The sequence below is a fragment of the Macadamia integrifolia genome, chromosome 1 (assembly GCF_013358625.1).
Source record: "Macadamia integrifolia cultivar HAES 741 chromosome 1, SCU_Mint_v3, whole genome shotgun sequence".
Lineage (NCBI taxonomy): Eukaryota > Viridiplantae > Streptophyta > Magnoliopsida > Proteales > Proteaceae > Macadamia > Macadamia integrifolia.
In genome coordinates this window covers 23,674,325-23,686,051 of record NC_056557.1, presented here as the reverse complement: position 1 = coordinate 23,686,051, position 11,727 = coordinate 23,674,325, and the positions used below count along the sequence as shown (strand labels likewise).

The 11,727-nt window shown below is 36.4% G+C and overlaps 1 protein-coding gene and 1 pseudogene across 1 annotated transcript; both read left to right on the top strand.

The window, feature by feature from the left end:
• The first annotated feature begins 1,515 nt into the window (after positions 1-1,515).
• Positions 1,516-4,704, top strand: LOC122076883 (desiccation-related protein PCC13-62-like). Its single transcript, XM_042642495.1, has 3 exons — positions 1,516-1,949; positions 2,792-3,017; positions 3,962-4,704. Exons 1-3 carry the CDS (start codon positions 1,585-1,587, stop codon positions 4,358-4,360), a joined length of 990 nt encoding a protein of 329 aa, XP_042498429.1. The 5' UTR covers positions 1,516-1,584; the 3' UTR covers positions 4,361-4,704.
• A 3,365-nt stretch (positions 4,705-8,069) lies between these two features.
• Positions 8,070-10,948, top strand: LOC122072134 (annotated as a pseudogene).
• Positions 10,949-11,727: the final 779 nt, after the last annotated feature.

Sequence of the window (11,727 nt, the reverse complement as noted above, 5' to 3'; positions counted from 1 at the left end):
TGTTTGATTGTAAGAGAAATCAAAGGAAATGGAAGTGAAATTTTCATACTTAAAAAAGAAATATATGTAATCACTAATCATTACCCATATGACTTTAACATTAACTTCAAATCATTCCATATTTGGTTATAAAATTTCACTTTACTTGGCATCCAAATCCCTTTGTTATGATATGTAAAATTAAAATTACATGTAAAATACATCATTAATAAATATGGTTAAAAAAATAAAATAAGTTATACAATCATATGCGGTAATAATTATAAACATTTCTTTTTAAAGTAAGAAAATTTTACTTCACTTCTCTTTAAATTCCCATTGCAATCATACGGAGCCTTTGATCTAAGGGATTGTGGGGGTAAAGGGAAAGAATGCCTGGTAGAGGAAACAAATTTACAATTTTGGATTCGGATAAGTTTTCAAGAAAAACGTAGGTCAATTCAAAATTGATAGTATAAAGGTTTTTTTAACACAACACAATGTTTTATGTGGTTCACCCAAGGTGGGTCACATTCATGCATCCTTACGAGATATCAACCTATGTATAGCATCTTATGCATTACAAAATAGAGACACCCTATTCACCAAAAGTAAATGATTTTCTCATCTATAAACAACTCCTAGAACAAATCTCTCACAAAAATTCAAGTACACGAAATATATGATGGCCAAATTAAAGTTTCTATTAATGCAAGAAACTAGAATTGTCCTTAAAGATGTCCTTCTAGAAAACCTCATATTGGAATCAAAATCAACCATTTATGTTTGAATTGACCTCACCATTATTATCCGATTAATATATCTTGCATTGATACAAACTTTCGAAGAACTCAACCTCATAAATTTAACGTACAAGTCAAGAGAGCCAATGACATATCAGCTAAGCCCATACAAGATCACTTTTGCAACGATTCCTATCTGAAATTTTTGGGTGTCCCAACTCCTACGACCATTTTTCTCACACAAGAGGAAGAGAGAGGTTTCCCCACTCTCATTCTTTTTGAAAAACCTCTAAATGTGAGATTTCAATCACATCAAATTAAATCATAATAAATGGGTGTTGAGACCGTTATTTTTGGTGGAGATTTTGAGATCTTTCATTAGTTGTGATTTGAAATCACAGCAAATAGTTTATCAATCTGATAACAATGTTCCTTAATTCTGTGGCTTAGATGCCGACAACTCATTGCCATTAATAAACACTTAATTAAACAGGTTTGACATCCTCAACAATTTAATTTATTATTATTATTTACTTTTTTCTTGCTAAGGTTACGTGTGAAACATTGTCATTAACGTCTACAATTTTCTGCTGAAATCCATATGTCCTGTAATTTATCTAGTGTTCTTTTAAAGGCTGTGTTTGGATATCAACAAAAGAAAAGAAAAGAAATCTTGAAAAGATGAGTAAAAGTTTAATAACTTTTGAAATCGGTAGTTACAGCATTGATGAATTGATTAATGCATGATAACCACTACTTATCCATTACAAATATATCTGAAAATCCCTTCCCACTCTTGTGGAATTGTTAACTCTCTCTCTCTCTCTCTCTCTCTCTCTCTCTCCTGATTATTCCAATAACAATGGCTTCTAAGTTCTGCAACTCCAAGCTCTCTGCAGTGCTGTTAATCATCTTAGCCAACTTACTCTTGTGTTGCTATGGTAGCTCGGATCAATCTCATTCGAAGCCTCTATGTGGACCGTATCATCCAGCCCATGCGGTTCCACTTTATCCAGAAGATGTGGACCTGATGCAATTCCCCTTAAATCTTGAGTTCCTTGAAACAGAGTTCTACTTGTGGGCAACACTGGGTTACGGGCTTGATAAGATCGCTCCCAAGTATGCCCTGGGTGGCCCACCTCCCATTGGTGTCAGGAAAGCCAACCTTGATAATCTCACCTTTAGCATTATCGAAGAGTTTGGCTTCCAAGAAGTTGGCCATGTCAGGTCTCTCTCTCTCTCTCTCTCTCTCTCTCTCTCTTAAGTGATTAGTTGCACTTAGGCCGCGTTTGGTAGTTACCCAGAAAAATATTTCCGACGTTTTCTTTTTATAGGGAAAAAAAAAGAAACAAAATAAAGCTTTGATGTCAATTTGGTGTTTTTCAGTTTTTTTCAAAACGAAAAAGAAAAGAAAAAAACATTAAAAATACAAAATGATGGAACAACGAAACTTTATTCTGTCATTTCAGTTTAGTTCCAAATACCAAAAAAAAAAAAAAAAAAAAAAAAAATACAAAAAAGAGAACAACTAGGATAATTGTTCCTAAAATAGGTTTACCAAACAAAATTTTATTTTTTTGTTTTAAAATGGCATTTTGACACAGGAACTGAAAATTCTGTTTTTGACACTAAACGTCGTTTTTGAAACAAAATGTTAGGTTGTCTTTGATAGTCATTTGAAAAAAACATTTCTGGCTTTTTCTTTTTTTTTTCTATGGAAATAAGAAAACGAAATCTTTCGTTTTGGTGTCCATGGTTTGTTTTTCCATTTTTTTTTTAAACGAAAAATTCTAGTTTTAATGAGAAACATTGTTTCTGGAACAGAATGACTATCAAACGTAGGCTACACTAAAGGTGCTTTTTGTTAGGATTTGAGTAGAACTCATCCTTAAAAGTTAATCTTCACATTGGGCACTGAGGTCGATCTTAGATCTTCCCCGAGGGCTTTGTCCATCCTTAGAAGTGGATGATTATCCAAGTCCAAAGATCCCAACACTTTTCACATTTGATTCATTAGATTAACAGTGATTTAATTTTGCTTATTAATTTGTTTGAATATGCATCATCAGGGCTATTGAAACAACAGTTGGTGGATTCCCAAGGCCATTGTTGGATCTGAGTGCACATAACTTCGCCAAGATATTTGATGAGGCATTTGGATACTCATTAATTCCTCCCTTTGATCCATACCGTAACAGCATCAGTTTCATGTTGGCTGTCTATATAATTCCTTATGTGGGTCTTACTGGTTACGTTGGAACCAATCCATTCCTCAATGGATACAAAGCAAAGGCAGTAAGTAGTGATTAATTATCATCAAAAAGCACTATTAGATACCCTTGGCTGCCTCAATGGTCACAATCTTTATAATATGTACTTTGGGAAACAGGGATCAAATATTGGTACTTTCTTCATTGACCTATAAGAAAAACACTAGAAAGAGGTCGAAATCAGAATTTCCCTTTTCTGTGTTCAAATTCTATTTTAGAACGAAACTCAAATGTTGTAATATGGTTATCATTAGGAGTGAAATAGGGTTGAGCTTTTTAAAACGCTAACCCAACACTAGGTCTTCCAAATTCAACATAGGCCCAACCCTGTGGAGTTCATGTTCAGGCCCAATCCTTCCGGGTTCATACCAACCCAATCCGTCCCAATTGACCCTGTCAGGGCTGGGTTGGATTGGGTTGACCTTGGTTTTTGTAATGTTTGGATTAACCTTGATTGACCTATTTTTTCCATTCATATCTCATACAATAAAAAATTATGGAAAAATGAAATATCAATAGGAGCCTTAAATTCTAATATAAAAATTCAAGATTAAACTTCGGGCCTGGTTGGGCCGGGCTGAGGCCACAACCCGAGCCCAACCCAACCCTAACCCAGGGTTGGGGTTTTTCAACCCTAAGGCACCCTTAGGGTAAAAAACGCTTGGCCCAAGCCCTGTTTGGACTCAGGGCGGGTTCAAGTTGTCAGTGCCAAACTTTCACTCCTAGTTATCATGTTCCAACATTCAGATTTTTTACTTTACCTGGTTCGTTAAAAAAAAAAAAAAAAATGAAAAAAAATGGAACCATGAACACCAAGCAGATGATTCCGTTTTCTTATTCCCGTAAAAAAAAAAAAAAAAGCCAGAAATATTTTTTCGGATGACTCTAATGCAGCCTAGAAGTTTAAGATTTGGGTAATGGGTTTTGATCCATGTTAATTAATTATTAATTTTTTGTTGAGAATTGCAGCTGTTGGCAGGTCTGCTAGGGGTGGAATCAGGTCAAGATGCAGTGGTAAGAACATACTTATATGAGAGGGTGAAGGAAGTGGTGGAACCGTACAATTATACAGTGGAGGAGTTCACAGATAAGATCTCAATGCTGAGGAACGAACTGGGTAAGTGTGGACTCAAGGATGAAGGTCTCATTGTTCCACCTGAGTTGGGCGCTGAGAATCGTACTACCACTAATGTCTTATCTGCAAACTATGACTCTCTCTCTTACCCAAGAACTCCCAATGAGGTCTTGAGGATCCTCTATACTACCGGCGATGAACACATTCCCGGTGGCTTTTACCCCGAAGGTGCCAATGGAAAGATTGCAAGGGAACTTCTTAAACGCCCCTTTAGTTACCACCACTCTCTCTAGATTGAGTGATGCATAACTCGCCCAATATTATATGGATATAAGGATTATACAGATCCATTGGTTATGGAGTGATGATATATGAGATTTGTAAAAGGTTTGATTGAGGCTTACCCTTGAGCCTGAATTATAAAACTATGCAGGTTTAAGGAGTTCCTCCTTAGTAATAAAAAGAAAAAGAAAAGATTTGTAAGTTTCAATTTTTTATTTTCATCTAAATTATGTAAGAAATCCATTGAAGCTACCATGTGTTGCATGCATTGCTAGGGTTTTGTGAACTTAGGTCACCTACCTGTAGAGTATGGTTGATGCGCGTGTTGAGTTACGTGATGATGATATTTTCCAAATTGTGCCTTTAAGAATGCATAAATGGACATTTATGAAAACAGAAGGACGTGTCATCACCAAACCTCATGGCGGGTAGATGATCCATACTCTAGCACTAGTAAGTCAAAAATCAAAATATTCTAACCTAACAGAATATGTGAACCTCATCAGGACACATCAACTATTAAAGAAATACTTTTCATAGGTGGTTGTTGCCAAGTTACGAGGCCTTGCACCAGGATGGGGGCTAATGAGAGCATGCGCATGTGGGCATCCAACAAGGGTGAAAATTTTCATTTCATAGGGGGCAGGATGGACATTTTGCCCTTTCAATGTATGAGCCTAGGTGCCATGTAACTTGAAAACTTCTCCCCGCCCCAAATTTATATTTACCATTCCCTCTATTTTATGAGTTTTGATGCGAAAGATTCTTGTGTGGTGTATTTAATTGAATGGATTTCCATATATTTTGTGAGATTAGGCAATCTATTCAAAACTCCATTAACACTAACAAATAGCCACCAAGAGATAAAAGTTTGCCATTGCTCTTATATGGCCATTTAATTTTGGAGGTTGTAAATTAACCAAAGAGATGATTCTCTAAGTAAGCAACATAGAGGAGTATACCGACGTGAAACACAATGATATCGTATATGAAAAGACATCGAGGTCATTTTATATGAAGAGAGAGAGATAGAGAGGTGCTACCGGATTTATTATTGGCGTCCATTTTAATTTTTGTGTAATGGTTTCTTCTACGCCTTTTCTTTCTACAAAAGAACTTTTCTAAATAATCATTTTCCTCACATTTAAATTTTAAACTTCTATCGTTATTTTATTTTATTTTATTTTTGAAATATTTGACTATACTTTTACCATTTTTTTCAAAATTTAAACCATTTTAAACATGCCCAAGAAGTTCTTATATTCAGAATAGGATCCATAGTTTTAAAATTGGATCCAATTAGTCAGGATCACCCGGATTGGAACAGTATTGACTGAGATCTATCTCTGATCTTGACTGATCCAATACCAATCCGCTGAGAAGATATAAGGGTAAGTTTGTTTGATTTAATCTGATCCCAACTAATATCGATTTCGGTTGAGACTAATCCCAAAATTTTAGACCTAATTTCAACCTAATCAAAGAAGATTCAACTGTTTAGTTGTCTCCATTCAAGTGTTCTATCAGTGGTCAAGGTTACGTGTGAAACATTAATGCCATTAACGTATCTGAATCCAATTGAAATCCACAAGTCATATACTGGAACAAAATTTGATGGTTATGTGATCATGAATTTGATGACTCATGACCTAGATCGATATCTTTTGATACTCAGTGAGATCCCATGTGAAGAAGGTAAATTTTCTCTAATATGGATTCTCATGGTTTTTTCGAATGGGCTACACTGAGGCTCTGCTTATGTGATGTCTCTGTCTGATGATATCAAATGTTTACTAAATTTGTATTAGAATTATTGTGAGTCCTTGATTTTTAAAAGACATAAAGCTCAAGATAGTGAAGAAATGAAGTATATAAACTTTTTTTTGGGGGGTGGGGGGGTTAAATGTTTAATCATAAAGAAGAGAAGGATAGATAAAGATAGAGAAGAAGAAAGAAGACTCAAAGTTTAACTAGGGTGAGTTCCTTGAAGCTGAGTTTTTCTTGTGGGCAGCACTGGGACAAAGCCTTGATAAGATTGACCCGAAGTTGGCCCTAGGAGGCCCACCTCCCATTGGTGCCAAGAAACCCAACCTTGATAATCTCACTTTGGCCATTATTACAGACTTTGCCTTCCAAGAAGTCGGCCACCTCAGGTCAGTGAACCCTTATTGTGAAGTTGGTTTTTGTTAGGTACTTGGGTATATGGGTGTCAATTCTTGGTCCTATCCGATTAAATCGATAGGGATTGACTGTTTATAGATCGGTTTGGCTCAAACCATTTATTAAATATGTCGGGCTTGAGCCCGATCCATTTACAAACGATCGGTCTCAGTTTTGCTACTTGGACCATTGGGCTTCCGATCGAGACTGACCGAATAACACACGACCGAGATTGGCCTATTATGCACCGGCCTAACCCGACCCTTTAATGATTGTAGAATACCTATTTTACCCTCCAAATTAAAGAGTAAAAACTAAAAAGTAAAGACATATTCACATTTTAAATAATGGTTATATTTGGTATCGTTTATTGATTTATTGTTATTTTTTTTGGCTTACATGAATGGGCTGGAATATAAAAGCACATTTTAAAGAGGGTCCGTTTAACATTAAAAAATATCAGTAGCCCGGTTAAGGCCCGACTAAAGCTCGATTAAGGTAGCCCAATTATAGCCCGAGGCCGACTGACCGAATATAAAGCGTACCATGCCCTTAATAACTAAACCCGATTAATTAAATCGACAGATACGGTAGAGCCTTTGAAAGTCTTTAAGCCCGATTAATTCCGATCAAAACCAGACCGGTCTAACCGGTTAACACCCCTACTTGGGTACAACTTAAGGGTGTCCAAGTATCTATATGCTATACATGTCTGATGTAAGCATTATTACTTTTACGTGGACCCAAATAGTTTTCATATTTGATTCTTTAGATTGACATGATTTTTCTTATTTATTAATTTGTTTGAATATTATTCATCAGGGCCATTGAATCTACTTTTGGTGGGATCCCAAGGCCATTGTCGGATCTGAGTGCCCATAACTTTGCCAAGATATTCGATCATGCACTTGGATACCCACTGAACCCTCCTTTCGATCCTTATCTTAATAGCCTCAATCATTTGTCAAGGTCTATTGGCTAATCAAATTGCCCATTTTCAAGCCATTGATGTAAATATTTTTTTATTGGGTGGATATATCCCTCCTTGTATTGCGCGGGTTTTGTGAACTCGGGTCACCTACCCGTAGTGTACAATGCAAGTAGAGTTAGGTGATGACATTGTCTCCCTCTAACCATTAAGAATGCATGAAAGGACTTGATAAAAACAAAAGGACATATGTCATCACCTTAACCATCTTCACGAGTAGATGATCCATATAATCTAGAACTAGTATATAGACTATCATGCTAAGGATTTAAAACGGAGATCTAACCTAGTAGAATATTTGAACCAACACAAGAAAATCAAGCTATCAAAGAAATCCATATGTCCTGTAATTTATCTAGTGTTCTTTTAAAGGCTGTGTTTGGATATCAGCAAAAGAAAAGAAAAGAAATCTTGAAAAGATGAGTAAAAGTTTAATAACTTTTGAAATCGGTAGTTACGGCATTGATGAATTGATTAATGCATGATAACCACTACTTATCCATTATAAATATATCTGAAACTCTCTTCTCTCTCTCTCTCTCTCTCTCTCTCTCCTGATTATTCCAATAACAATGGCTTCTAAGTTCTGCAACTCCAAGCTCTCTGCAGTGTTGTTAATCATCTTAGCCAACTTACTCTTGTGTTGCTATGGTAACTCTGATCAATCTCATTCGAACCCTCTATGTGGACCGTATTATCCGGCCCATGCGGTTCTTATCCAGAAGATGTGGACCTGATGCAATTCCCCTTAAATCTTGAGTTCCTTGAAACAGAGTTCTACTTGTGGGCAACACTGGGTTATGGGCTTGATAAGATCGCTCCCAAGTATGCCCTGGGTGGCCCACCTCCCATTGGTGTCAGGAAAGCCAACCTTGATAATCTCACCTTTAGCATTATCGAAGAGTTTGGCTTCCAAGAAGTTGGCCATGTCAGGTCTCTCTCTCTCTCTCTCTCTCCCTAAGTGATTAGTTGCACTTAGGCCGCGTTTGGTAGTTACCCAGAAAAATGTTTCTGACGTTTTCTTTTTATAGGGAAAAAAAAAGAAACAAAATAAAGCTTTGATGTCAATTTGGTGTTTTTCAGTTTTTTTCGAAACGAAAAAGAAAAGAAAAAAACATTAAAAATACAAAATGATGGAACAACGAAACTTTATTCTGTCATTTCAGTTTAGTTCCAAATACCAAAAAAAAAAAAAAAAAAAAAAAAAAAAAGAAATACAAAAAAGAGAACAACTAGGATAATTGTTCCTAAAATAGGTTTACCAAACAAAATTTTATTTTTTTGTTTTAAAATGGCATTTTGACACAGGAACTGAAAATTCTGTTTTTGACACTAAACGTCGTTTTTGAAACAAAATGTTAGGTTGTCTTTGATAGTCATTTGAAAAAAACATTTCTGGCTTTTTTTTTTCTTCTATGGAAATAAGAAAACGAAATCTTTCGTTTGGTGTCATGTTTTTTTTTTCCATTTTTTTTTTAAAGAACTAAGTAAAAAAAAAAAAAAAACAAACCTAACAAGATAGGTTGGAACATGGTTACCATTTTCCAATATTTGAGCTTCGTTTCTAAACAGAATTTTAACATAAAAACGAAAAATTCTAGTTTTAATGAGAAACATTGTTTCTGGAACAGAATGACTACCAAACGTAGGCTTACATTAAAGGTGCTTTTTGTTAGGATTTGAGTAGAACTCATCCTTAAAAGTTAATCTTCACATCGGGCACTAAGGTCGATCTTAGATCTTCCCCGAGGGCTTTGTCCATCCTTAGAAGTGGGTGATTATCCAAGTCCAAAGATCCCAACACTTTTCACATTTGATTCATTAGATTAACAGTGATTTAATTTTGCTTATTAATTTGTTTGAATATGCATCATCAGGGCTATTGAAACAACAGTTGGTGGATTCCCAAGGCCATTGTTGGATCTGAGTGCACATAACTTCGCCAAGATATTTGATGAGGCATTTGGATACTCATTAATTCCTCCCTTTGATCCATACCGTAACAGCATCAGTTTCATGTTGGCTGTCTATATAATTCCTTATGTGGGTCTTACTGGTTACGTTGGAACCAATCCATTCCTCAATGGATACAAAGCAAAGGCAGTAAGTAGTGATTAATTTTCATCGAAGAGCACTATTAGATACCCTTGGCTGCCTCAATTGTCACAATCTTCATAATATGTACTTTGGGAAACAGGGATCAAATATTGGTACTTTCTTCATTGACCTATAAGAAAAACACTAGAAAGAGGTCGAAATCAGAATTTTTCTTTTTTGTGTTCAAATTCTATTTTAGAACGAAACTCAAATGTTGTAACATGGTTATCATTAGGAGTGAAATAGGGCCGAGTTTCTTAAAACGCTAACCCACCACTAGGTCTTCTAAATTCAACATAGGCCCAACCCTTGTCGAGTTCATGTTCAGGCCCAATCCTACCGGGTTCATACCAACCCAATCCATCCTAATTGACCTTGTCAGGGCTGGGTTGGATTGGGTTGACCTTGGTTTCTGCAATGTTTGGATTAACCTTGATTGACCTATTTTTTCCATTCATATCTCATACATTAAAAAATTATGAAAAAATGAAATACCAATAGGAGCCCTAAATTCTAATAAAAAAATTCAAGATTAAAATTCGGGCCGAGTTGGGCCGGGCTAAGGCCACAACCTGAGCCCAACCCAACCCTAAGCCGCCCTCAGGGTCAAAAAGCTTGGCCCAAGCCCTGTTTGGACTCAGGGCGGGTTCAGGTTGTCAGGGCCAAACTTTCACCCATAGTTATCATGTTTCTGATTTCTTACTTTACCTAGTTCGTTAAAAAAAAAAAAAAGAACCATGAACACCAAGCAGAAGATTCTGTTTTCTCATTCCCGTAAAATGAAAAAACACCAAAAATATTTTCTTGGATGACTCCTAATGCAGCCTAGAAGTTTAAGATTTGGGTAATGGGTTTTGATCCATGTTAATTAATTATTATTTTTTTGTTGAGAATTGCAGCTGTTGGCAGGTCTGCTAGGGGTGGAATCAGGTCAAGATGCTGTGGTAAGAACATACTTATATGAGAGGGTGAAGGAAGTGGTGGAACCGTGCAATTATACAGTGGAGGAGTTCACAAATAAGGTCTCAAAGCTGAGGAATGAACTGGGTAAGTGTGGACTCAAGGATGAAGGTCTCATTGTTCCACCTGAGTTGGGTGCTGAGAATCGTACTACCACTAATGTCTTATCTGCAAACTATGACTCTCTCTCTTACCCAAGAACTCCCAATGAGGTCTTGAGGATCCTCTACACTACCGGCGATGAACACATTCCCGGAGGATTTTACCCCAAAGGTGCCAATGGAAAGATTGCAAGGGAACTTCTTAAACGCCCCTTTAGTTACCACCACTCTCTCTAGATCGAGTGGTGCATAACTCGCCCAATATTATATGGATAGAAGGATTATACAGATCCATTGGTTGTGGGGGTGATGATATATAAGATTTGTAAAGGGTTTGATTGAGGTTTACCCTTGAGCCTGAATCATAAAACTGCGCAGGTTTAAGGAGTTCCTCCTTAGTAATAAAAAAGAAAAAGAAAAGTTTTGTAAGTTTCAGTTTTTTATTTTCATCTAAATTATGTAAGAAATCCATTGAAGCTACCATGTGTTGCATGCATTGCTAGGGTTTTGCGAACTTAGGTCACCTACCCGTAGAGTATGATTGATGCACGTATTGAGTTACGTGATGATGATATTTTCCAACTTGTGCCATTAAGAATGCATAAACGGACATTTATGAAAACAGAAGGACATGTGTCATCACCTAACCTCATGGTGGGTAGATGATCCATACTCTAGCACTAGTAAGTCAAAAATCAAAATATTCTAACCTCACAGAATATGTGAACCTCATCAGGACATATCTACTATTAAAGAAATACTTTTCATAGGTGATGATTGTTGCCAAGTTGCGAGGCCTTGCACCAGGATGGGGGCTAATGAGAGCATGCGCATGTGGGTATCCAACAAGGGTGAAAATTTTCATTTCATAGGGGGCAGGACGGACATTTTGCCCTTTCAATGTATGAGCACAGGTGCCATGTAACTTGAAAACTTCTCCCCCGCCCCTAATTTATATTTTCCATTCCCCCTATTTTATGAGTTTTGATGCCAAAGAATATTGTGTGGTTTATATAATTGTATGGATGTCCATATATTTTGTGAGATTAGGCAATCAATTCAAAACTCCATA